Source organism: Pholis gunnellus (assembly GCF_910591455.1).
Source record: "Pholis gunnellus genome assembly, chromosome: 17".
In the NCBI taxonomy this organism is placed as follows: Eukaryota; Metazoa; Chordata; class Actinopteri; order Perciformes; family Pholidae; genus Pholis; species Pholis gunnellus.
This window is the reverse complement of record NC_136544.1, coordinates 3,107,933-3,135,884: the sequence shown is the minus strand read 5'-3', so window position 1 is coordinate 3,135,884 and position 27,952 is coordinate 3,107,933. Positions and strand designations below refer to the sequence as shown.

The 27,952-nt window shown below is 43.3% G+C and overlaps 1 protein-coding gene across 2 annotated transcripts; it reads left to right on the top strand.

The window, feature by feature from the left end:
• Nucleotides 1–1,841: 1,841 nt before the first annotated feature.
• ap2a1 (adaptor related protein complex 2 subunit alpha 1) lies at nucleotides 1,842–26,201 on the top strand. 2 transcript variants are annotated; one of them, XM_079178428.1, is made up of 21 exons: nucleotides 1,842–2,609; nucleotides 6,091–6,302; nucleotides 10,968–11,161; nucleotides 11,350–11,479; nucleotides 11,650–11,751; nucleotides 12,321–12,580; nucleotides 12,929–13,097; nucleotides 13,507–13,644; nucleotides 13,934–14,116; nucleotides 14,559–14,656; nucleotides 14,740–14,971; nucleotides 15,241–15,429; nucleotides 15,572–15,726; nucleotides 20,485–20,547; nucleotides 21,183–21,265; nucleotides 21,651–21,751; nucleotides 22,268–22,389; nucleotides 23,062–23,178; nucleotides 23,357–23,426; nucleotides 23,897–24,031; nucleotides 24,468–26,201. In XM_079178428.1, the coding sequence occupies exons 1-21, from the start codon at nucleotides 2,543–2,545 to the stop codon at nucleotides 24,543–24,545; spliced, it is 2,898 nt and encodes a 965-aa protein (XP_079034554.1). In that variant the 5' UTR covers nucleotides 1,842–2,542; the 3' UTR covers nucleotides 24,546–26,201. The 2 variants fall into 2 exon arrangements, with proteins under 2 accessions (XP_079034554.1, XP_079034555.1); XM_079178429.1 differs by lacking the exon at nucleotides 20,485–20,547 and having other exon boundaries at nucleotides 21,651–21,736; nucleotides 22,262–22,389.
• The last annotated feature ends 1,751 nt before the right edge of the window (nucleotides 26,202–27,952 follow it).

Genomic DNA, 27,952 nt, shown 5'->3' with positions numbered 1-27,952 from the left:
GATGAGGATATTGCAGTGTTGGTGACTTTTATTTTTTTTTATCAAGTGTTTTTAGAGCTTGTTTATAGAGAATATGAATAGATTTTAATGTTGTGCTGCTGGCTTGTGCCCAGCTGGTTAAGCAGTAGGTCAGATGGGGGACAATCATCGCATTGAAATACAGTTTCGCAGCCTGTATGTCCAGCTTTTCCTGAAATGTCTTTCTTGAGAAAGACGTTGCCAGTAACTCTGCCACTAAATCCGTTTCTCCTCCTTATTCAGCTGTTGAGTGTTGAAAAAACAAAGCTAGGTAAAAACATAAATAAACTACACCAAGCAAAACCCTACAAATGTTATAATTCCTTCCATATCTTTCAATTTGAACTCTTACTCCTCCAACTAAGTTCTGCTGGCAAGTTAAGTTTCGGTTCACAATAGTCACGTGCTCGCCCACTGACCAATCACAGCGCACGCTGCACCTCACTGCAGCGCTGCTCCTGAAAACTGAGCTGCATGTAATGCTGACGTACTTGTAGGCCAGCTAGAAGCTCTGGCACGTCAAAGAATACGCCCAACATGTCAAACTAAAGATCTGATTGGTTGAAGACTATGACAATCAACAATATCGTCCCCATTCACTTAAACTGCACATGGATTCACTGGTGAGTCTGCAGGCCTCGGGCCTCTCTTCTTGCCTAGAGACACAGAGGTGAAATCTGATTGGATAAAAGCTCTACTTAAAACAAGCTGCACTGGAAGCAGAGCAACTGAGGAACACAGTAGCTGTGCAATGAGAAAATAAGATAATGGTAAAATATTTTTATAAATTATGATACATTTAGTGTATTTAACAAAAAATGTTAAATTATAAAATAACTATAACTTTGTGATTCTGTTTAGGCCAGCAGAGAAGGCTTTGCAGGCCCTGACGGCCCGCCACTGATCAAAAGCCTTCTTGAGGTCAAGACAAACCACTGCTGCACCCCCTTTATCCATTTTAAGCTTCACATTCTCTAAGAGGAAGCAGTTGGCTGCTTCAGTCAAATGATTAGCCCTGTAACCAAACTGCATAGGATGCAGATGATATGGAGAGCTGTTGAGGTCTTTAATAAGTTGCTCTGCATCACATTTCTCAGCAATTTCTGAAACAACAGGGAGGAAACTGATTGGTCGATAATGAGACACATCGGTTGAATCTCCTGACTTAAAAATGGGTGTTACTATGGCTGATTTCCATCCTTTCGGAAACACACATTGCCTGAGAGATTTGTTGACAATGCTTATGATCGGGTGAGCGAGTGTGCCTTTGTGTTTGTTAATTAATACAAACATCTCGCCAGTTAAGCAAAGATTCAAGGATTGTATTTATTGTCATTAACATTTAAAAACAAATCGCGTGCTCTCCTCACTTGAAAGCATATACTGTGTTTGATAAGGTCAAACAGACAGCAATTGCTGCAAAAGCTAATCGTTGATGACGAGCATGGGGACGATGCATGTCATCAGTCAGTGGCCAATAAACGAAGCTCAATGCCAAATATGATGGAATGTGAACCTTCATCCTACCTCGCTGTCTTTCCATACAGTGTCCCTATAGTAGCCCTATGTCCCCGGTGCTTGGCTGTTCGTGGCCTGGCCATAGGTGGAGCAGGCAGCTTTGGGCACAGTGACAGCCACAGTAGTATTGGGCTGATATATATATATATCTATAATAACGCTGATTCTGATATCATAGCCACTGCAAGGTGGACCAATCAGCGCTGGGCTGCACTCAGTCAACGGAAAGAAGCGTACGCGTGCGCGAATGCGTCGCGCGGTCACGCTGTTGGATCTGCTGTCACGAGCCTTATCCATCCGCGGAGTGGAGGCTGGAGAATTAGAACGGACATCAATTATACAGCACATTTTATTTACCAAATTTAGAGCGTGACAAAGAGAGCTTCGCTGTAATTTCATATTGCCGATTGGCTGTTAAGACCATCTTCTTTATTCCGGTCAACCGGTGATGTATTCCAGTCCTTGAATGATATTGCTAGCCAGCTAGCTAGCTGTTAAGCTAGCTCTACGGTGCTTGACTCGAAGTAACTTAACGTTATATTCTCGGACACTATTTTCACCAACACATCTGACTGCCTTCGTCTGAGAGACATCCAACTAGTCAGTGGTTTTACATCTGGTAAATTTTTACATGAGGTGTTATGTGCGTCGCATCTAATGTTAGCTAACGTTAGATAAGGATTGAATGAAATAACGTTAGCTTGTCTTAGCCAGCGGAAACGAGCCAGTTAACAGGGATAACGTTAACTTATCCTGCTGCTGGTTGATCCACCGCCGTCCAGCTAATCTAGTGCTATCTGAGCTAGCGACCTGCAGGCACACAGTGAGTTTGTAGGTAACAGCCAATCATAAAGCTGTACTACTTTGTAGTTAGACTCGTTCGCTAACGTTACTACTAAACGTCAAGTTGGCCATCTGCTACTCCAGTCCGGTGTAAAGAGCTGACCGACGTCAGTCCGTTTTACCGATACCGTTAAGGCCGGAGTGAGGACCTGAAGCTGCAAACATGCCGGCTGTGTCGAAAGGAGATGGAATGCGCGGATTAGCCGTTTTCATTTCGGACATAAGGAATTGTAAGTGATATTTTCTTTCATTCTTCTCACTGACTCGAGTCATTTAGTGCTAACGGTATCCTTTGACTTTACCCGTGTCGCTAGTTGAACCCTTTGCGTGCTGTAGTGGAATGACATGTAGGGCACCACAGCACAGCGCTGTTGTCGCCTGTAGATCCCTCATGTTTACTAGCTGCCAACTAATCATTAATGTAACCATTACTAGGCAGATGTTGCCTGTAACGTGACCATTTTACCACCACTTGAAACAATGTTTCTGATGCACGGATGCAGAAAACGAGGCCTTTAGTTATTGAGTGTTTGCTGTTGCTTTGGTCAAATTGAAACCATAAACATCTGTATGATATTAGAAATCCAGATGTCTGTCATTTGAAAACAGAAGTTTATTTCACAGTTGAAAAGCTGTGTATGTGTCATTATTTGAAGCTGACAGCATGACATTCCATATGATAATAACTGACTGAGGAGAGCTCTCTAAGAGAGACTAAAGGCAGCAGAACCACAACCTGAAGGCCCTGCAGTAATCCTCCAACAAGTACAAATACATCATTGGTTAAATATAGAAAGTGGATTAGTATTATGTCATATTTCTGCATACATTTACAATATAGATGTTCCCTTTTAATATTGATTCCAACTACATTGGCCAGAACTAGCTGCTGTAGATGGCGGTTTAGAGCAATTATAAACTAAATGATTGATGATGAGACATTGATGTAGTTCAATCAGTTGATCGCTTCACTAAAGAAGACTCTTCACTCTGTATGATGTACATAATATCCTCCATCAGGGTATGTGTAATTATATATTGTAATACCGGTTTATCATACGTTTACATTAATAATTCAAATTAATATAATGGCTGTTGATGTGGGCAGCACATGCCAATAAAGGCTGCTCAGGAATGTCTGTGTGTGGCTAATCCATTGCGTTAAATACCCGACTGTTTCCCACAATGAGAACGGGTCGGATGGGACAGTATGGCACTTTGTCTGACTGTTGACAAATGTGTTTAGTCTCAGTATATATCCTACCACCCAAGCCTATACAGAGCACTGAGAAGAAATGAAAGGATGTATCGGTGTTTATTGGACTTAGTTTAGGTTTTTGCCAACCTGCAATTGGATCCAAAGTGGAACTAATCTACATGTGCTTATTAATCTATAAAGGTTTTACTCTACTTTGTACATTTTTGACTGTAGCTACCGACCATAATACCTCCAACAAAGACAGCGGCTTTTGCACAACAGTGCACCCAGTAATGATTGAAGCATTAGAGCGTTTGGCTGAGGTTGCTGTGGTTATTGTTAGTTATTGAAACACAAACTGGTGCTTTCACGCTCCAGCCTTGTTGCTCTTTGGCTGTTGCAGTCGTTTACACAATTGTGTGTGATGGGAGTTTCGTGTTGTTTTGTAAACAAGGTTATTTGTTTTCTTTTTCCCGTTGGATTGAGAATAGCTATTACTGGAGATTAAGACACTAAATGATGTTTAACAATGATTCCTTAAAGCTGTTAGGCCTGAGAAGTGTCCGGCCAAGGCATTTTTGAAGCTAGTCGTTGTGTTTTTCTTTTTAAAACATAAATGATTAGCCCTCAATTGTGAAACAATGCTTTTTTTCAACATAGATTATAATATAGTGAGTGGTCAGGTCTAGGGCCTTGGTCTCTTTCTGTCATACACAAACATACTCTCTCTTAAGCCCCTGTCTCACAGCCTGTTTAAGGTGGGATTATTCTGTATGAAGGGTACGTAGGTAGACGGGGGGGGGACAGAGTAGTTCCACCGCTGAGCCCACAGAGTACGTCGTACGAGCCGAGTCCAGGTCTGTAAAAAGGAAACGTCAACTCTGTTATATTCTGTTCTCCTGTGATACCAGTGTGCTATCTGAAACCACACTCTGGGCAGCATTATGCCGCTGTTGTTTGGTTCAGTGTGAAGCAGCAAAGCCAGCGTTAACGACAGATCTTCTCTCTTCGTTCGGTGTGTGCTGTCCAGAGCCAATACGCAATTACAACTATCCAAACTGATGACAATAATTGTTTTGGGATTGCTTGCCACTGCCTCATCTTCAGTTGCACTCGCAAAATCAACCTGTGCACCGTTGATCAGAATTGTTACCTTTTAGGTACAATGAATGCCTAAGCTGTGTCCCAGGTGTTGGTGTGGATGAACACACACACACACACACTTGCTCCCTCCTGCTGTTTCACATGATATACCAACAGGATGCACTGGGGCTCCTACCTATACAATTTAGGAGCACTGTCTCCAAAAATGTCCTTTTGATACGGCCTTCTTCCATACACATGTATGCTTGACGTCAGCCCATCACAGCAGGGATTTGACTCGCAGTCAGAGGAAAAGCTGTAAAACATTGGATGACCACATTTAATTTGCTATATTCTTTCCAATAAAAATGTGCTTTAATCCCTGCAGTATTAGGAAACTTGTTATTATTGAAGAATAGCCACTAACAAAGCTCTGCAAATTTGGTGATAAACACCAAGTTTCCTATAAATTCTGCACAATAAGTTATTTTGTCATTTTAAAGCTTTTGTTGTGAAGCAGAGAAATCAGGAAATGTTGGGTTTTCATCAGCAGCAACTAAACACAACCTCTGTAGAGCTGAAAGTCAAATGGTAAAATAAAGCCGATATCTGAGAGGACAAACAGGGACACACACATCCGTCTGCCGGTCCTGGGCCGCTGAGCTTGCCACGGTGCGTCTTGTCACCAAGACCATAAATGAACCCAGCCTATGGAGTGTAAATGTAAACTGTGAGACCGACCTGTGTAACGGGTCAAATAGGTTCTTGTTGGTTAATTGTGGACATCACTAGTGCACATTGTTTTTGAAGTCCGATAAGGCCATTTGTACTGAAGATGTGGGTTCAGAAGGAATCCAAACACAACACACTACCTATCGCGTTTGTACCAGAGTTGAGTAATTGAATGTGTGCTTTAGTAAGTGTGGTTTATCTCCAGAGACCAACCAGAATGGACGCACTTTGTAGCTCTGAATTAGCACAAATTCATTTGATCTGCAGCCAGCCATGTTTGAAATGGAAATGGGCTGAAAATAGAATTGTGAAACCTTGTTTTGTACTTTGCTCTTTGCTGTTTAGACAGAGTGAGGGGAGAGAAAAGATGCAATTTGTTGGCCTAGCTTAGTGAATCCAGCTATGATGCCAACTTGGGGTTCAGAACTTGAAGTCACGACCTTGTTAGCATGCATCTTGTTGAATTTGAAGCTATTCATAAATGTTGGCATTTAGTGGCACTGTTGTGGAGTTATGAAACAATCAGTTAATCAGATAAAAGTCAGAAAAATATGACAGATATTGACCGACTGAAAATGATGAAAGACATTCTCACTCTGAGCTCTTGGTTTCCAGATGGTTTCTTTTTTGATTCTAGAAAAAGATGGAGTCTTATGTTTTAAAATTCTGACATGGTCCTACTTTCTTTCCCCTGTCAGGTAAGAGCAAGGAAGCCGAGATCAAACGGATCAATAAAGAGCTGGCCAACATTCGCTCCAAGTTTAAAGGGGACAAGGCTCTCGATGGCTACAGCAAGAAGAAATATGTCTGCAAGCTACTCTTCATCTTCCTGCTTGGACATGACATTGACTTTGGACACATGGAGGCAGTCAACCTGCTGAGCTCCAACAAGTACACCGAGAAACAGATCGTAAGTCTTCCGCTTGTTGTTGTGTGTGTTTACAGCATTGATTGGTTGACGTAAAACACAATTTTCAAAGTTGCAAATGTATTATTCACTCCTCCAACTGTGGTCAACCGCCCCATATTAGACTCGTAACAGCCTACAAATCAAGTGTTTTACCGTTAAGTAGGGCTGTCACGATCACACAATTGGATGATTAATTGTCATTTTATACCACTTCTGTTGTGCAACACTCGTACCCTTTTTTCTCAAACAAAAGCCTGGTCTCAAATAATGGCGGTGGGCGTGGGCGCCATGAAAAAAAGGGTGGATAAACTCCTGGTGCCTGTCATATAATAAAGAAAAAATTCAACTATATAATCATTAAATTTGAACACTTTTCTGGAAAACTCGTGTAGCATGAATTAATTCATTTCATTTCATTTGTAAATGATGTAAATGATAACTGGGCTTGCCTTTGTATAGTTCTTTTCTATTCTTCGGTCACTCAAAGCGCTAAAACTAAATGTTGTCATTCGCCCATTTACACAATTCATACACTGATGGCAGAGCCTTCGGGAGCAATTTGGGGTGCAGTGTCTCACCCAAAGGACACTTCTACATCCGGACCAGAGGAGCCGGGATCAAACGGCCGATCTTCCGATTGGACCCGCTCTACCTCTGACACGCCACAGCCGCTCTTCCAACCAGATAAAATCCTTTTGAGGGAAAATCTCTTTCGCGATGGCGATCTGGCCAAGAAGGAAGCAAAGCCAAATGTCAAATGCACATTGATTCACAATAATACCAAAACAAAACATTACAGAGTAGTCCAAATGAACTTTTTCACTGGTAGTTCTGTTGCCACCAACTTTCGCATTTGGTCGCACCAGCACATGATTTGGTATTAATCAGAACCAGATTTCAGCCTCCTAGGTCAAGTGTGTCTGTGTTCATGCCAATTGACAAGTGGTGTGGCAGAGAGAGTGGCCTAGAACAAAAAGACGCAGAACTTCTAAATGGATTTGCGTACCATGGCCAAACTCGAGAACTGTTTATCTTCTTAAGATATCTTGAATTTACTGGTTTTATATATATATATATATATATATATATATATATATATATATATATATATATATATATATATATATATATATACACATACACACAGAGTGTGTTTTATCATATAGAAGTTGTTGTTGTGAGAACTCTTGCTATGTTAAACCAAACCAGATCCAAGTTTGTTGACTCAGAGCTGACAGAATAGGAGATCATTGACCTGTGTGTCATCCCCCACATACTGGCCGCCATCACAAACACTCAAAGTATCACGCTGCTGTCGCTATCAGCTGGTAGACGCTGTTTTTTTATACTTGCAGTACTTGACTCCCTAACCCAGACTGTGTTTCAGGTCCAAACTGATTTTGGTCTGTGTAAATGCAAGCACGACATTTTGAAGCGTGGCGATGTCGTTATTAGAATTAGAATATTTCTGATATTAATGTTTTCTAATATCTATTTTATATTGCTGTGAAAACATATTCTCCTGTATTTATTCAAGTTTCTCAACAAAAACTACATTTGACAAGATTGCATTTAAACGCATCATGATGATGTCATATTTTACCTTTCCTAGTTCTCATTTTTAATGAAGCAGAGCCTGAACGCAGCATAATGTAGCTAAAAGGAACCTCCACACGTTAGCTGTTAGCACCAGTGCTGCCAACGTTACTAGCTCTGCTCCGGTCTACTTCAATACAATGTAGCATTATCAGGGATCGGGGACTAGGAAGCATTAATGCCAATCTCCTGATTGCATATTTGACTGAATATTGTCCAATAGTGATTGTCAGTTGAACTTTATTTCATAATGTGTGTAATTAATCCGCTATTCACATGCATTTGTGTGCTTGAGACACAAAGACCATAAAGGCGGATCTTTATAAATATTAGGGAGTAAGAATACTTATATTTGACTACTTGCTGATACCAAGTACCTACTGTATATGAGTACTTAATAATATCATTACAATATTTTTATCAGATGTTCCTTTCTGACTGCAAAAAATTGACTATACAACAGCATTTTTTAAATGTAACTTTGTGTTTTTGTGACACTAACAGAACACAGCAGTAGGGATGTTTATGAACCGTTTACCTGTGCTATCAGTTAAAAGACAAAAATAAATATTAAAAATGAAAATATCTCCTCAAAACTCTAGGACTAAGCGCTGGTCCATCTTAAAGGTAAGCCTGAGTCGGAGCTGTTGGGTAGCTAGCCCCCTTCATTTGAATCTGACCAGTAAGAGGGGAGGGGGGGGGGACCCTGACAAATCACGGCAGGCAGGCACGTGGTCCTGGTGTGGTTGGGTGTGGTTGTATCGCAGTACGAGAGCATGAGCACAGTCTGGGACCCCATACTAGAATTAGTATCGGTGCATCACTAATACATTTGGTAAGAAAGTCAATATTATCACAAGCATTTATGCGTTTTCTTCAAAGGACATATCATTTAGGTTACAATTCATGAAACATATTTCAGTGTGCAGTACCTCTTTAATACGATTCTACATGAATGTGCCACTTTCATGTTCTCGATGTTAAAGCAGAACCTCAGCCTCTGGGGCTGTTTCCTGATTCTATGTGGCGGACCACTTTCTCAGGAACAGGAAATGTTGAGTAAGCTCAGTAATGTTGAGTCAGGATCTTTATTGGTCGAGCTGACTGCTGTACCAACAAAGACAGCAGAACTGCTCCTCAGACAAGCGGACACTGTCTGAGAGTTGTGTAGTTGGCCCCTTAGGATAGCAGCCATGAACCAAATGTATTTTAAAGCTTTTAAAATGTTTAACCCTGTGGTTGTATATATACATTGACCCCCCCCCCCCCCCCCCCCCTTTGACGGCCACATTTCTGCCCTAGGGGGCTGAAATGTGGCATATAGGTCAGGTGTGTTGGTGTCGTGCCAGAGAGAGGTGCATTACTTCTAAATGGATTTGCAAACCATGGCCATACTCTGGAACCTTTTGAAGGACCTGCGGTACCTCTCCTTCACACACCGGGGGGGGGGAATCAGCCGGTGGCTGAAGGAGCTGCACAGAGCTGCATGGCGTCCCGCATGGGGTGGGAGGTGTTGTTCATCAGGGATGATAGTTTAGCCATCATCCTCCTGTCTCCCACCACCTCCACCGTATCCAGTGGACACCCCAGCACACTGCTGGCCTTCTTGATAAGTTTGTTCAGTCTCTTCCCGTCGGCTGTGGAGATAGAAGATGGCTGATGGCTGATGTCATCACAGAGTCAAAGAAGGTCCTCAGGAGAGCTCCCTGCACTCCAAAAGACCTGAGTGTCCTCAGCAGATAGTCTGCTCTGACCCTTTTTATAGAGTGTGTGTGTGTGTGTGTGTGTGTGTGGTCAGTCCAGTCCAGTTTATTGTTCATGTGAACATCCAGGTACAGTCATGATGGATGAAAACCAATGAAGCTCAGCATTTACGCTAGTTACAGTAACATGCTTCATAGGAACTGTGACCTCAGTCTAACTCTTCGACACAATCTTGCGCGATTGTAATATGGAGCTGGTCTCTAGTGTGTAGAGTGAAGCGTCTGCCTGGGTGTGAAAGGTTTTTACGTATCACCAGTCAGAAAAAAGAGAAGACTGCTTTCTAGCAAACACAGATGGAAACAATACAGGTTTCAAACTTTTAGGAAAAGCTTTGCAAATATTTTATGAGGAAGAAAATGTCTTTTTGGTGAGAACTTTTTTTTTTTTTGTACAGGAAAACTCCCCAGGACACCTAAAGTCCATCCAACTTCAACTCATAATAACACAGTTGTTGCATCCTACGGTGACCATGAATTGCAATGTCGCTGGTTCGAGTCCAGCCCGGGACCTTTGTTACAAATGTCTTTCTTGTTTCTCTTTCTCATCATCTGTCAGTTGGTCAAAGTTGACGGATCTTCCCTGAAATAAGTCACACCTTCATGAAGGTTCTAATGTTGTGTTTTAGAGGAGTTGATTCAGCTTCATGGTCGTTGTGGAGGCTGCGGTTTCTGTTGCTGATGAATTGTGTTTTTAATATATTGTCCACCCCACTTGTCATTATTTGGATTCGACTAAGTATTTGAAACAACTGTCAATACGACAAATGCAGTCCATTTTGTAGGAAAAGTTCAGTACTGACAATTGTATTGTCGTACCAAAGCTCTGACTTGACAGATTTAATATCAGCAGCAGATTTGAATGCTTAGTGACTCTAATGTTTTGGTGCCACCTACTGGTTACAGTGATCCAGTCCGCATAGGCTCATGGTCTGGGGACTGTAGTGATGGGGGGTTGTTGTGGTGGTATTGGCTGGGGCTGGGTGTGGTTAGTCTACTCCATTAAAATCAGTGAAGGTTAACTATGTTCGTATAAGAAACATCTGTCTGAAATCCAGTTCAGTTCAACAGCAGCACGACTACAGCTACCAAAGTTATCATTTGAGTCAACACCTCTCGAAAACATCTGAACATTATACCCTTCATGGAGGACTGTTCTACCAGACCACTTTAGTTTTAATGAACCGGACACTGATGTATTATCAATATGAACAAGATGATGAACACTGTATTTCTATCCCTGCTCTGGGGTTTGATGTCTCCACTGTTCTCATTGGTGTCCTTGCTCTCCTGTTCTCCGTTACTCCAGGGCTACCTGTTCATCTCAGTGCTGGTCAACAGCAACAGTGAGCTGATACGTCTGATCAACAACGCCATCAAGAATGACTTGTCCAGCCGCAACCCCACCTTCATGTGCCTGGCGCTTCACTGCATCGCCAACGTGGGAAGCCGCGAGATGGCCGAGGCCTTCGCCAGTGAGATCCCTCGGATCCTGGTTGCTGGGTGAGTGTGACTTCTGCTTTTAGAGGCTCGAGGAAGTAAATGTAACGGAAACCATCCTCAGTTGTGCCGTTTTTTTCTTTGTCATGACTTTGCTGTAAGTGATGAATCCAAGACAGTTTTCTATCCTGTCGCTTTACATCACTGTGACTTCCCTTGGCTGCTGGTAATATGAATGTGATGCACCGCAGTGACACGATGGACAGTGTGAAGCAGTCAGCGGCCCTGTGTCTGCTGCGGCTCTATAAGACCTCTCCTGACTTGGTGCTGATGGGTGAGTGGACGTCGCGCGTGGTGCACCTGCTCAATGACCAACACATGGTGAGCACACATTTCAGAAGAGTGCAGTTACATGATGCAGCCTTTGTTGTGCCAGTTTCTGTGTGCATCTTATATTGAGTTGTTATAAAGAGATTAAATGATTTATATCATCAAGACCGACGTTGATTAGCTAACATATTTGTTTGAAACTTGTGTGTCCTTTGGTTTAGGGTGTGGTGACAGCAGCCATCTCTCTGATCACCTGTTTGAGCCAGAAGAATCCAGATGAGTTCAAGACATGTGTTTCCCTGGCCGTTTCCCGACTTAGCAGGGTGAGTGTGCGTGTGCGTGTGCGTGTGCGTGTGCATGCGTGTCATGACCAATCGATTGTAAAGAGAACTTTGAAAAATGATAGTGGACATTATGAAGAATCCAGTTATTCTTCATGCTTTTTCTGTCAATGTATTGTCTTCACAGCTCGGGGCTTCTGAGTCGTTTGTTTTCATTGTATCACACAATAGATTCTCTAAGGTGTTTAGACTGACAGCATGCATTCCTGTTGATCCAACATGTTTTATAAAGCATTGACAGCACTGATTTGTATGAAATTCTGATGCACTCAAACAAGATCAAAGAATATATGTCAAAAGTTAGGCTTCCCATGTGTAGACCACTGATTTGCTTATTACTAAGAGAGATGTTTGTGCACTTCAGTGTCAATAAACAGCGTTTTAAAACAATTCATTTTTAAGCCAAAAAAATATTTGCAACCTGACTCGATTCCCATGTTTCTTACAGTGGATACGGTAAATTCTGCTCATTTCTGGGCTTCCTTTATATAGGAAGCTTAGTTTAGCCCGGCCATAATAAGTCCTAAGAAAAAATTCTGTTGTCTCTCCAGATTGTGTCGTCGGCCTCCACTGATTTACAGGATTACACTTACTACTTTGTCCCAGCACCTTGGCTCTCTTGCAAGCTGCTGCGCCTGCTGCAGTGCTACCCTCCGCCAGAAGATGGCGCTGTCAAAGGCCGGCTGGTAGAGTGTCTGGAGACCATCCTCAATAAGGCCCAGGAGCCACCCAAGTCCAAGAAGGTGCAGCACTCCAATGCCAAAAATGCTATCTTGTTTGAGGCTATCTCACTGATAATCCACTATGACAGGTGAGTATTCTGAGCAAAAGGTATTCAAATATTCAAAGAAGACCTTGAGTATTATGATTACCGTTATTGTAGGGCTTGAAAAACAAATTAGGACTTACAGGTTCGTTATGGTGGGTTTTCAAATGCATGTTCACACTTGTTGCATTAATTCAGTATGACTAACTGTTAGAAATACATTTTATAGATCTTTCTTTTACTGTATACAAATTATTTTTGTTATTGTGGTCAATGAATGAAATCGAATCGGTGAATTCAAATTTCAGCCGTCCTTGCTTAGTCCTAACTGATCTGATGACAGAGCGTTTAACCCGACTGCCAGTGAAGTAAGTCTCGGTCTCTGTTCCGCAGTGAGCCAAACCTGCTGGTGCGAGCCTGTAATCAGCTGGGCCAGTTCCTGCAGCACAGAGAGACTAACCTGCGCTACCTGGCTCTGGAGAGCATGTGTACTCTGGCCAGCTCCGAGTTTTCCCACGAAGCCGTCAAGACGCACATCGAGACCGTCATCAACGCCCTCAAGGTGGGTGTCTCACACTTGGAACACTTTGCAGTGTGACTGTACCGGGCTACCTGTACATTTCCACTTCACAGCAATACACTATAGTAGGGATGCTAATTACACAAATACATTCTAACTGACAGCTGACCCTTGCTAACTGATCATTACCTGTTTACTGGCAACATTATTGCCTTGCATGCAGGGGGTGTTGTGGTGAAGGGCTTAACAAATGGCAACGAGCACCTGAGTGCCCAGCTGCCACGGTTAAATGGTTAATTATATATTTATTTATATTCTACTATTTATAATGACTGGTATACTGGCCAGACTGTTTTTTCGATGCACACATAGTTAAAGAGTTGTCTGTAGGTCTGTCTTTAACTCATTTGCTTCTTCCATGTTGTCACTGTTGGTCTCTCTGTCTCTACAGACTGAGCGGGATGTGAGTGTTCGACAGAGGGCAGCCGATCTGCTGTACGCCATGTGTGATCGCAGCAATGCCAAGCAGATCGTAGCCGAGATGCTCAGCTACCTTGAGACGGCGGACTACTCCATCAGAGAGGAGATGGTGGGTGTTAAGAGTGTGCCGTGCAAGTTTTTGCGATATGTTATATCCTTTTTTTTCCATTCTATTCCTCTCTAAATGTCAAGTGAGGATTGGTGAAGGTGGTTTGTTTCCACCAGCTGTATATTGAATTGATCAGGATAAAAAAATACGTCCAGCAGTGTTTAGAAAACACATTCAATCTGACAAACCAAACAGTTTTAATTTAAGTCTCTCATTCAATGGGTTTTTTTCTCGCACAAAATGACAGCAACAGATGGAGCAGTGATTTGCTGTGCCTTTCCTCATTCAGGTGCTGAAAGTGGCCATACTTGCAGAGAAGTATGCTGTGGATTACTCCTGGTACGTGGATACCATTCTTAACCTCATCCGCATCGCTGGCGACTACGTCAGCGAAGAGGTGTGGTATCGCGTCATTCAGATCGTCATCAACCGAGACGATGTGCAGGGCTACGCCGCCAAGACGGTCTTTGAGGTACCACTACATAATACAATACTCATTATTATTATTATTATTATTATTATTATTATTATCATATAGTATTTGTTTGAAACTTGTATTTGAGTTTGTAGCAATAAACTTCTTGACCTATTGGACACAGTAGCAAAGCAGGATTAAAACCTCCTGTGAAGTCGTCATAATCACAGGTTTCATCAATGACACTGGTCTAAATGTCTTTTAAAGAAACTCATGAAGTCATTAAAGAAACTCCGGTCATTCAATAAGGTGGTAGGATTTTAATCTTATGCTGTGTAGTGCTTGTATTTTAGCTGAAGAATTGCTGCCCATCGTGGCATGTATTAAACAAAGGAATTGCATTTGTGAGGAATAAGGGTCGATTCAATTGGTCGTTTATCACTGTTGTGTTGTAATGAATGAATTAGGAAACAGTCAGTTGAATCATTGTCTCTTCCAGGCCTTGCAGGCCCCTGCCTGCCATGAGAACATGGTGAAGGTTGGAGGCTACATCCTGGGAGAGTTTGGTAACCTCATTGCTGGTGACCCACGCTCCAGGTATGTTGGGTTTTTAACTGCCGGGGCTCCAAGTTGACTGTTGGAAATGGTAAATAGTAGCGTTGCTGTCCTTTTTCATCCAGCCCCCTGGTCCAGTTCAACCTTCTCCACTCCAAGTTCCACCTGTGCTCCGTTCCGACTCGCGCCCTGCTGCTGTCGGCGTACATCAAGTTTATCAACCTGTTCCCAGAGACCAAGGCCACCATCCAAGAAGTGCTGCGCTGTGACAGCCAGATCCGCAACTCGGATGTGGAGCTGCAGCAGCGTGCTGTGGAGTATCTGAAGCTTTCTTCCATCGCTAGCACTGATGTCCTGGTTAGTTCTGATGACCCTGTTGGTGATTACTAAACTCAGCTCAGCTCCAGTAATAATGATACAATAGACGGTTTCTGTCATAAGGCAACTAGAAACAGCTTCGATCCATGTTTGCTTCCTGTCAGCTTATGCCATTCACATACTCTGCAACATGAAAGGATCCACTTGGAATATTTACGTTTACAACTGTAAAAAGGTCTACATTTCCACATGTCATCATTTCTTTCAGTCCAAGCGCCACAACAGGATTGTCCTCTCTGTTCCCTTAGGCCACTGTCCTGGAGGAGATGCCTCCCTTCCCAGAAAGGGAGTCGTCCATCTTGGCCAAACTGAAGAAGAAGAAAGGGCCCGGTGCTGTGTCTGTGACAGACCTGGAAGACAGCAAAAGGGAGGGCGGGGAGTTGAATGGAGGGAGCGACCGGGGGCCAGACTCAGGAGCCATGGCTGCCTCCAACGCAGTGAGCAGACTTTTCTGAAGAGCTTGTTCCCAAATCAACGGAATTTCTTGGTTGCTTCCAGCTGCCTTTTATGTATACCAGCAGCTGTCACCAAAATACTACATTGTCATGGCCCTACTGCAAGTTTCCTTTTGTTTTCCAGTCCACCCCGTCACCATCCGCAGACCTTCTAGGGATTCGTTCAGCAGCTCCCCTTGGTGCTGCTCCAACCAGCGCTGGCAGCCTATTGGTGGACGTGTTCTCTGAGGCGGGGCCTGCCGCACCGTCTGCTGCTGTGAACGACGACGGCTTCCTAAGGTGAAAAGTCATCTCTTGATATGTAGAATCCACTGTAAGCCAAAGTCCAGTATGACGCGCTTGAGACAGCATTCCTGTAGAAATGATCCCGACCCGAGTCGTTTCACAATACCAAGTCTGATCCCATACTTCTATTTACCTACATATTTATGGAATATGTATCTTGATTCTGTTAAACTGTAGAGCCAGCTGTACTGAATGAACACCAGCAGGCTGAGGTGGATAGAACAGCTCAGTAAAGGTCTTTCATTTCTACAGTTCTGCTGCCCTCACAGCAATTACAGGGACCAGTTTCCCGTTGACTGTAATCCGGATACTTAAAGGTATAATATGTAGTCACATTGTCGGTTGTTGTTAACAAATACAGCACTCAAAATTTGTCCCTCCTCTCTGGCTCAATGAGCAAGAAAGAGAGAGAGAGAGAGAGAGAGAGAGAGAGCGCAGCAGTGGTCGAGGGAGCTAGAGAGAGAATGAAGAGAGGGACTGCCGTTAGTGAGAACAAAGTCGTGAACCAGAAGAATAAAATGGTATTTTGTGATCTGGTAACATTCCAAAGCACAAATATACACATCCACACCTCACACACCTGCAGGAAGGTGACAGCTTCATCTTCATCTGTGTCTGTCTGTGTCTACACTCAGTGACTGACACAGACCGACATAGCAGAACACAGCAAGAGAGACTGCCAGGTTTGTATCGGACACTAAAGAGTGCCACACACCTTGAGCCGCTGTAAGCGGCGTGATTGGCAACGGGCTGAGGATTACACCCCCACCTGGGGTCCAAATGCTCTTTGCTGACGCCCAGAAAACGTCCCAGACGCAGCAAAAATAGAAGCAAAAACACAGACTGTTCAAAAAGTGTCTTTCATACTGGATTGGTCTTAGAGCCTAATGGAGATGAATGAATTTGTCATATGCTGTTGTTCCTGTCTGTCTGTTATTGTACATAGTTGTGATGTCTGTGGTGTGTTTGCACTTAGACTACGATGCAGCTAGTTGTAATGTGTCTGTGCTTGCTGGTTGTCGCTCTGTTGGCTCTGTCTTTATTTGCTCTATCTTTGTCTTATATGGACCTGCCAACCTGAAGACATTCGTAGTCAGATACCGTTCCAACACTTTGAATCTGTCCCTCGCCCTCCTTCCTCTCTTTGCAGTGAGCCGTGTTTTTCTGTAGCAGTGCTTTCCAGAAGTAAACTAGTTCTAGACTGTTATTGATGTCAGTATTTAGGTTAGTGTTTGATGGGTCAAATGATACTCAGAGGTATTTTGTAGGAGTTATTAATGATAACAACTTTATTTTTGTAGCACCTTTTTAAATACAGAGTTTACAAAGTTCTTTGACACACAAAGCAAAAGCAGGATGCAAGGCAATATCACAACAGCCAAACAAAGCTGCCACAATGTGTGCAAGGTAACATGCAGACTGCCTGTTAGAGGTCCCTTGGTAGGTAATGCTATAGCATGGCTTAACTATCTAACATAAATAGCATTAGTAATTCCATTTAAGACTCTTACTTTACCTTGTTCACCGTCTTTCCCAGAGCTGAATGATAGAAGATGTGTTGGTGCCAGACTAGTATGGGACTGTACATGTATTTACCTGTAGGGTTCTTCTTAGCTGACTGTCTAACCACTGCTACACCAGGGAAGCATTTGGTTCTGTGATTCTGGCCCTTGACTTTCCCTTTACTGTGGATTTCACTGCTGTGGAATCTCAGTCCTTTCTTTAGAGTGTGACAAGAGAAGAAGTGTGTTGTAAGCCGAGCGAGGAGGAAAGGTATCCGTGTGCAGTGGAGGGGCTGCTGTGCTGAGTCAAAGTAATGGAGGAAAACACACCGTTGGGCAGTGGGTGTTGGTTCGGCACAGGCTGTCCAGTTCCACAGCAGTCTAAAACCAGGAAGTGGTGTAGACTTCTCTTCATGGTTGGCAGGTCCGCTACACTTGTCTGTTCTTTTTATCTTGCTATGTATGTGACTGTCTTTCGTCTTTTTCTCTCCTCTCCTTCTCTTCATTTCCCTGTGTGTGCGCACGTGTGCGTGTGTGTGTGTGTGCGTGCGTGTGTGTGTGTGTGCGTGTGCGTCTGTCTGTCTGTCTCCTGTCCTCAACCGTGATTGGACATTGACAGAGATCTGGAACAGCCCACCGAGACCTCTGATTCCCTATTGGTGGAGGGCTCCGGTGACTCGGAGTAAGGGCCCAGTAGTAAACTACAGCTGTAGCGAGAAAAATACAAATATGACACATGTTTTTTATCTTTAAATGAATACGTCATTGGTAATATCCACTACACTGGATGGGTAGCTTGATGCACATGAGCCATTTGGGTTTATATAAAAGCACCTGGCCTGCTCTACATATACGTTGATGCCTTTCAAGATTTTTAGAACTAAAACCACATTAGATGAATGGAATACCAATGAATTATGGTATGGTTTGTGTGCATTTGCAGCACAATCTATCCTGCCTGTCAGTGCATAGCCATGAGCAGCAGAAGCCTGTTGTGGGAAAACAGATGAGTCAGATGTGTGGGGAAAAGAAAAGCTCACCTCAGTAACGGTCCACGATACGATCTATCCAGCCTGATCTAAACCGCCAATTTCACAGTCAAACTGTCACAGTGGCAGAAAATGTAGTTATGAATCAAAGGCTCATGCTGTTTGACTTAGAATTGCTCGGTTTATCCCCCCAAGAGTTTGATACAAACTCTATATTGGTATAAATATCAGCTTATTGTGCCGGAATAAATGAACCATGTAGACTAAGTGGCTCTATCCAAAATGACGGGACCATTGGAGCAGCATCTTGGTGATAGCCTCAGAAAGACTAACAACAACATAACAACAACAACAACATAACAACAACAAAAACATAACAACATAACTATAACAGGCTACTGTTTCAAAATCAAAGAACACATTTATTAATCAGAGAACTAAAAATGTAGCACTAGCAGAGCACTAGATATCCTCGTCTCCCTCCCTCCCTCTCTCTCTCCCGCTCTCTTCCTCTCACTCATTTCCTCTCTCTCGCTTGCTCGCTCATTCTCTTTCTTTCTTTCTCGTCCCCGCTCTCCCTCTAGCTCTCTCTCTCCCTCTCTCGCTCTCTCTCACCCCCGCTCTCTCTCTCTCACCCCCGCTCTCTCTCTCTCTCTCTCCCTCTCTCTCTCTCTCTCACCCCCGCTCTCTCTCTCTCTCTCTCCCTCTCTCTCTCTCTCTCACCCCCGCTCTCTCTCTCTCTCTCGCCCCCGCTCTCTCATACCCACTTCCTGCCTCTCCATGTGGGGGGTAAATGAAATTTAAAATTCAAATTGCAACCATGAAAAGCAAGCCGTGTAAGACGGTGTCTGTTGTCCGTGTCAGTGCTTTGGACAGCGCTGCATCTACACACGAACACTCAATGTTCATGTGAGAAAGCGTGACAGAGTCACGTATGACAACATCCCCACAGCAGTAGACTGACCGTCTTTCTGTCAAACTTATCTTAGAAAGTAGCCTGAACCACTCGAGTCACTAACAATGACAATGTAAGTTCTGGTACTATAATGATGTGAGTGCACTGTAACAGTGAGCCCACTCTTCTGTTCACAAGTGGGAGAAAGCACTCCGGCTCTGCTGCCACCAGAGGGCAGCACCTCCTGAGTCACGAGCAGGTTTCCATCTAAATGCAGCGCAAGCTAATGTTCTGTGAATATTAGGAGTTGAATGCATCGACAGAACTCATTTTCTATAAGGTGCAATGAGAAGACGTCATTAAAAGAGCTCCAGTCAAATCTTAATTAAATGTAGAAAAGGAGTTGTAAATGTGACATTTGTGTTTTCATTGGAGGAAGGTACAGCCTCTATTTTCAGTCTCAGTTTATTTGCTATCTGTTTTCACTTCACTTTGTCACATTTTGCTTTTATCGATACACCAACCTTTCACCTCAACCAAGCTTAAAAACTTTTTTTTTAGATATTTCAATATACAAATATGTTTATTTCTGGCATTACTACTCAGTTTTTTAAAAATTTGGACTGACTAGTAACTCACTTCTGGTAGGACATTAGATGCTGTTATTGGACATCGACACAAGTACATTGTAAAATGCTCCACAAATGCGATTTGCTGCAAACTTTAAAACCCAAAACAAAAGCTCAGTTCTGTCGTATGACGCGGGGCAAATGCTGTGCACACGAAAAACACAATTCTGTTCACCAACAGCGTTCATGGCATCAAGCTCTGTGTGTAGACTCCGCATGTGCTTTGTGTCTGACGTAGAGTGCAGTCTCTACACATTTGGACAGTGAATCATTTTCTCTTGTTTGAGCTCTGTACTCTGTATTTCAAATGAACCAGTGACTTTCAGCCACAATGTCTTTCGAGGTAGTTAAAACCCTTCCTGCATGCTAACTGTATGAATTGTAGCTTATGTTGTATGTTGTTGCTGTGTAGTAGGACTATGACGTTTTCACCCAGTCTGGATATAAACACTGTCAAATCAAAGCCTATTGTTTCATTTGTTCTTGAGTATAGCGCCAAAACAATAGAAATGGTCTCAATACGTTCTGACTGCACTGGATGAGTATTTATTCTACAATCATTCATTGTGTGATATCGATTTTGTACAAACTGCTTTTACTAACTACCTCTGCATTTTATCCTCCTTTCTTCTTCTTCTCCTGTTTCTCTTAACCCATCTCTGTCACACCATTGCTGTATCCTGTGTTGACTGGATGGCTGTTTCATCTCATTTCTGCTCTGTCCTGGGGTCTCTCAGCTCTGCTCCTCCCTCTGAGGATCCTGCTACTCTTCTGTCTGAAGCAGACGAACTTCTTAACAAGTAAGGTGTTTCTCTGTGTGTCGGCCAGACATCCAATAGTTTGACTTTTGGTGATGGCTTCCTGTTTTTAAAGAAAGGTTGCATTAGAGACTGCAAAATCTGCCACTTGTCCGCGTTAGCCATGCTGCTTTACGAGTTGAACTCTGTACTGTATTGTAAAGTAATGAAATATTACTATCAGCTGATCAGAGCATACCTGGGTCACTGGCTCAACAGAAGACAGCAGCACATAGATCATTTGTTGTTTAACTGAAACTTCCGGCTGTGTTGAGTGGCTACAAGTACTAACTGACGCCAACTTTTGACTTTGCTCCTCCTTCAAGTTGAAGTTTTAATGGTAACTAGTGGCAGTTTAGCTACTTTTTTCAAGACAATTGACAAAATGTCAAACATTTAGTGTAGCTTTATACGCATAATTATTCACAACGCTGTGGAAAAAAAGAGTTCTGAATACAACAAGTCACTTTATAAAAGTTGCAGACACTCTATGCCATTTACACCACACAGCATCAAAGACCTGCTAAGACTAGAGCAAACGCTATTTAGCTTGTACTTATAAATGATCCATATCAACGGTTGACTGTCGAAGCATATCTGTGTTGATGACTAACCCTTGAAATGCCTTCATCCAACAGGTTTGTGTGCAAGAACAACGGGGTTCTGTTTGAGAATCAGCTGCTACAGATTGGCATCAAGTCAGAGTATCGTCAGAATCTAGGTGAGTTGTCTTCACAGAGAAGCAGGCTCGGCCCGGCAGGTCTTATTGACACATGGCCATGGTTTTGGCATGAGTTCAGCCCAGTCATCCGGTCCTGTACTGTCCACACTACACAAGCTGCTGTTGTGTACATACCAGTGAGAATAGGTCCGTGCAGGTGGGGGGTGGCAGAAAGAAGACAAATGTATTTTGGGCTCCGTTTCACCGTATTTCCCGACCTCACGTCTACATAACAAACAGCATGCTGCCGTGACCAAATAGAGAACAGGCATTGATTATTGAGTGGTTTGTTAATGGGTGTGAACTGGTGTGTTGACATTTTTCTTCTCAGTACTCCATAAAACCACAAGCCCTGTTCTTAACCGAATGAGCTTGTCTCTTTCAGGGAGGATGTACTTATTCTACGGGAACAAGACGTCGGTGCAGTTTGCCAGCTTCACCACCACAGTCAGCTGTCCTGGGGAGCTGCAGTCTCATATCCTTTCTGTGCAATAATGTTTCACCAGAGACGGATCTTCAGCAACTGGACTTCAACCAGCTCAAACCGTAGTCTGTGATCCGGGCTCTGGCTGAATGTGAATTTGCTACAGCCGCTACTGAAGGTCTTATCTCGGGCCGCCGCCGACGTGCCACGCTTTGTTGATGTTAAAGACTCCATTTCTAAGCTAACTGTTAGCTAGTGTTGCATACCTTCGGCGCTGTAGGGGAGCTGAAGAGAGTTAAGGCACTTGGGACAGCACATAAACATCGCATCCTTTTGGATTCTCCTGGAAATCAGTCTACAGGCTGTTATAGGCAACCGAGAGAGTTGGGAAAGGTCTCACGTCACGTTATGATCCGTTTCACCCATTGGCAATACAAATGTAAACAGCTCCACATTTAAATAGGATGTAAAGTTTAAATCAGCAGAAAACAGTAGAAAGAACATGCTGCATCATAGTAACACTGTGTAATAAACTCAGTCTGTGTGCTATCTTGATGGCCCTTGACAACCAGCCACAGCTCAACGTTCAGACCAAACCAGTGGAGCCACTGGTGGAGGGTGGAGCCCAGATCCAACAGGTCCTCAACATAGAGTGTCTGACTGACTTCTCTGAAGCCCCGCTGCTCAACATCAAGTTCAGGTCAGCTCCAACAACCCAGCCCAGCCCTGATGAAACGCTCCAGATTGAGACTCAAATCTCAAGGAGTTTGATTCCGTTTTCTTTCGCTCTCAAATCGAGCAGCTTTGGAGGGCGAGGTATCATTTGAAATGTTTCGATGTTTCAACACTTTTTCAATGCCTTACTTTAAGGAACGAACCTATTTTTTTTTACAAAATCCTTTTCTTTCATTTTACAAAAAATGCTCAAGTTGTTAAACGTCTAAAGTCTGAGCAGCCATACTTTCAACATACATTCTACATTTTTTTTTAAGGATTTTATTTATTTTACTGACTTTCCCTTTAATTGTCTCCTAAACTGTAAGGTGAAATGACTTCAGATTTGACATGGTCACAATCAGGGTCATCCTGAAGTGGCTTTCATCAAACCTCTGGAGAAAAACTTTTATTTATTTAGTTTATGAGACGGACATTCCTGTAAAGTAATGTACAGTGAATTGTCTTCCTCCTTTTTGGCCACTCCAGGTACCGGTACCTTAACGGCACAAACGGGACGTGCATTGAAATCCAAACGTCAGCTCACTTGACCGTTCTGTGTTGTCTTGTCTGTGTGCTGTCAGTATGTCAGACAAAAGCATAACGGATGTGTAGACCTGCAGTGTGTGTGTGTGTGTGTGTGTGTTGTTATGTTCAGATATGGAGGAGCTCTGCAGAACCTGAGCCTCAAGCTGCCCGTCACCATCAACAAGTTCTTTCAGCCCACTGAGATGACCTCACATGACTTCTTCCAGCGCTGGAAACAGCTTAGCCTGTAAGTGTGTGTGTGTGTGTGTGTGTGTGTGTGTGTGTGTGTGTGTGTGTGTGTGTGTGTGTGTGTGTGTGTGTGTGTGTGTGTGTGTGTGTGTGTGTGTGTGTGTGTGTGTGTGTGTGTTTTGTCAGTACATCTTGGTTCCCCGGTAAAGCTGAACTCTCCTGTTAACTCTCCTCAGGCCTCAACAAGAAGCACAAAAGATATTCAAGGCTAACCACAGCATGGACACTGAAGTACTCAAGGCTAAGGTACATCTTTATTTATCAGCTCGTTCTTCTGTGTGCTTCTCCTGCAACGTTTTATCATCACAAGTCTCATCAACCACATCTGTCTCCATAAAGAAGGCCATTTGGGGGAAGTGGCTGTCTACTTGTGAATGTACAGGCGCTAATGCTACAATAATACACACTAATGCTAATGCTGCAGTACCCGCTTGCTTACAACCAGGGATTTGTTTGTAATTGACAATGTTACATAGTCACGTTTTTCTATATATCTGTTATGCAATCAGGAGAAAGGATGTTTAATTATGTAAGCCATGTTGATTATGCCAGTTTAATTGGTTTTTGAAAGTGGATGAAAATCCATATTTCTAACATCGAGTCCGAACAACTTTTGCCTCTCGTAATACACCTATTTCTATCAGCAATGTCTTTTATTCTATTATCCTTTCATGGTGTCCTTCATTCCCTCTGTGTGGTGGTATGTTTGTGCGTAGCTACTGGGACTAGGGACGGCCCTGTTGGACGACGTGGATCCAAACCCAGAGAACTACGTGTGTGCTGGAGTGATCCAGACCAAGGGCCAGCAGGTTGGCTGTCTGCTGAGGCTGGAGCCAAACGGCCAGGCACAGGTACACAACACAAGGGCTCACTGAAGCAGCTCTGCTCAGGGTTTGGAATGGATCAATCATGTAGATTGTCCGCTATACTGTCCGCTATACCGCCCGCTATACCGCCCAGCACTACTTGCAGGAACACCAGCCTGTTTGGCAAAGTTTGTGTTCAAAACAGCTTTAATGCTGGCGGTCCTTTTTTTAAATGAACATAATGCTCCATTGACATAGTTTGTTTAATTCCAACAATCAAAAGCTCTTTCAGAGTAGGCATGTCTCACCACTTTAACACTCAGACCCTTTTCATATGTTTTCACCTGCAGTAAATAAAGGCTTCCATGACTTTATCTCTCTCTCCGTGTGTGTGTGTGTGTGTGTGTGTGTGTGTGTGTGTGTGTGTGTGTGTGTGTGTGTGTGTGTGTGTGTGTGTGTGTGCGTGTGCGTGTGTGCGCAGATGTATCGTCTGACTCTGCGCTGCAGCAAGGACTCTGTGTCCATGCGTCTCTGCGAGCTGCTGGCCCAACAGTTCTAGAGTCCAGACCTGCAACCGTAACCAGTCCTCCCACCATCCCCACCAGCGACCTCTCCCTGGAGCCCTCTCGTCCCTCCTCTCCCCCCCCCCAACAAAGAATCTTTGAGTAAAAAAAAGGTGTAACCTACATAAGGGAAAAAGCAGCCACTGCTAGCAGCAGCGGCAATATTATTGTCATTATACTTGTCCCAGATTCTGATTCCAGTTCATCTTGTACTTGTTTATTAACATGATGCTGAATTCTTGTTTTTGTTGTGTTTACCTGTGTAGCTGGAGCCTGTGTGGCCAGGTGTGTGTGTGTGTCTGTCCCATGGTTGTGCTGGGGGTCCCAGTGTGTGCGTGCGTGCGTGTGTGTGTGTGTGTGTGGAATTTAAATTGGTTGAGCATTCCTTGAAGTCAAATAAGTGAAGCTGTTTGTTGCACGCATGCACTCACACACACACTCTAGTATGAGGCCTCCATGATTTCTTGTGGTTCTTTTTGGGATCCACTAATGAAGTGAGACCTGGCGGTCCAGAACTTCTGCCCACTCATTTCCGTCAAGCATTCCCTGTGAAAATGCACTTAAGGCTTTGAGACCCTCTAGCGGGATTCACCTTACTTCTCCCCCGAATGACCTGATCCCTCTCGTGGAAGCCTTTTTAATGGGCAGCCTTTCATTTCAAAGAACTAGTGCACTCGTTTATGTTATTGATGTGTATGTAAATACGTGCCAGTGTATTACTTTATCGCTTTCTGAGACATTCCCATAACCAAGCCACTGCAGTAGAAGGATGGCACAGAATGGACACTATGTAGATGATGTGTACAGGGATGAGACTTTTACATTTCAGTGTCTCTTCCACCTGGGAGATGGTTCCAGGTACTTGCCATTGAAAAGCTTAGGCAAGCTTCTGTGAGTCCTGGATGCACCACAATCACCTGAAGGATAGAACAGTTGTGTAGCCAGGCAGGGAAGTTCTGAACAGATGTGGCTGCAGCAGCTAAATCCAGAACTAGCATACATATATATGAGCCCATTCCATCCCAGGCTGGACAGATATCAGTCTAATATACATATAAACACATTCATATTCCTGCTTCTCCAGCCAAGCATTTATTCAAGAGACCAATGCAAACAAATCTGATGTGTACACAACCACTACAGTAAATGTTCAGTAAGCGCAAAATGTTTCGATTCAAGTGTCCACAGCTTTCTAACTCTTCCCTGGGCTTCCTCTCACGCACAAGCACTGATGTGGGAGAGGACAGGATGAAAGACACCCATATGTCATTACAACTATAGGGGACACAGTATATATATATATATATATGTGAGTGTGTGTGTGTGTGTGTGTGTGCGTGCGTGCGTGCGTGCGTGCGTGCGTGTGGGTGGGGCTGGCTGGCTGGCTGGCTGTGGCTGTAAGCAAAAAAGCCTAAAGACATTTCTAATACATGGTCACATTACAGTCTGTGGCTGCACGGCAATCACAGGACATTGAACTTTGTAGTGGAATACGTAGTGATTTTGTCATTCTGTGTGTGTGTGTGTGTGTATGCAGTATCCACTAGCTAATGCAGCCTCATGTATCGGTGTTAAGAACCTGTCCAATACCTGTTTTAGAATTAAGATTTACTCTGTAATGAAAAAATGTGAAAGTAAAACTATGCCATATATCCGACATGACGCCTCCTGTCTCTGTGTCTTGCTGTCTCTGTGTCTTGTTGTCTCTGTGTGTCTTGTTGTCTCTGTGTGTCTTGTTGTCTCTGTGTGTCTTGTTGTCTCTGTGTGTCTTGCTGTCTGTGTGTCTTGCTGTCTCTGTGTGTCGCTGTCTCTGTGTGTCGCTGTCTCTGTGTCTTGTTGTCTCTGTGTCTTGCTGTCTCTGTCTTGCTGTCTCTGTCTTGCTGTCTCTGTGTGTCTTGCTGTCTCTGTGTCTTGCTGTCTCTGTGTGTCGCTGTCTCTGTGTGTCTTGTTGTCTCTGTGTCTTGTTGTCTGTGTGTCTTGTTGTCTCTGTGTCTTGTTGTCTGTGTGTCTTGTTGTCTGTGTGTCTTGCTGTCTCTGTCTTGCTGTCTCTGTGTGTCTTGCTGTCTGTGTGTCTTGCTGTCTCTGTGTGTCTTGCTGTCTCAAAGTGATAAAAAGATGAAAGCAACATCTTCCAGTGCAGCACATGCACAGTTGGTGGTCAACAGCATTAAAGGAACTTAGTCATTCTTTAACTTCTGAGAAGAAAAGTACAGAACGCCAAAGTTCCTCAGTGGTGTGTGGAGCATACAGGGAGTCACTAAATAACATCAATTATCAAAGTAATGGCCAATGCCAAAAGTATCAGTTTATCATTTGTTAAGCACTGTGTAATGTTCCTATATCATTCTCCTAATATAACGGGTAAGTTCCATGCAATGAGCAGTGCTTGAAGTGGAAGAAAAGTGCCAGCATTCCCCTTATTCACGTGTGTATTGACTGATATCAGCAATCATTACATTCTGGATTTCTACAGTGAATTAAAGATACCAGGAGATATTAGGTTTGAGGTCCTCCAAGACCGTTATTATTGACCAAAGCTTTAAGGCGAAACTTGCCTAGAATATTTATTTTATTAACAAATTTCACATCTAACATTTCATTATTCTGGAAATGTTTACCCATCAGTACATCAAAAGAGTGCGTTCAGAAAACTTTATATTTCTATTTATTCACAAATAAAGTTATGACAAACCGCAGATAGTCGGGCGACTGTCGGGCTAAGTGGAGAGCAGGGCCGTCCTTCCCTCAGAGGATCGGCTCCACTATGACTGATGCATGTCCATGTGTCCTTCAGCAGACACTTAACCCCAAAGTTGCTCCCGTAGCCGTGCCTACGGGTATGAATTGTGATAGAATCTGAAAGTAAGTCTCTTTGGATAAAAGCGTCTGCTAAATGACTATAATGCTGTAATTAATACAGCTCAATGACTGTAATGCTGTAATTAATACGGCTAAATGTCTGTAATTAATACAGCTAAATGACTGTAATGCTGTAATTAATACAGCTCAATGACTGTAATGCTGTAATTAATACAGCTCAATGACTGTAATGCTGTAATTAATACGGCTAAATGGCTGTAATTAATACAGCTAAATGACTGTAATGCTGTAATTAATACAGCTCAATGACTGTAATGCTGTAATTAATACGGCTAAATGGCTGTAATTAATACAGCTCAATGACTGTAATGCTGTAATTAATACAGCTCAATGACTGTAATGCTGTAATTAATACGGCTAAATGGCTGTAATTAATACAGCTAAATGACTGTAATGCAATGTAATAATCACTCCCTGGTCTGGCAACCGCAACGTCGGCGGTTCGATCCTGGCTGCTACGAGTACCTGTGCCGAAGAGTCCCTGAGCAAGACACTGAACCCCTAACCCAACCATCATCTGAAA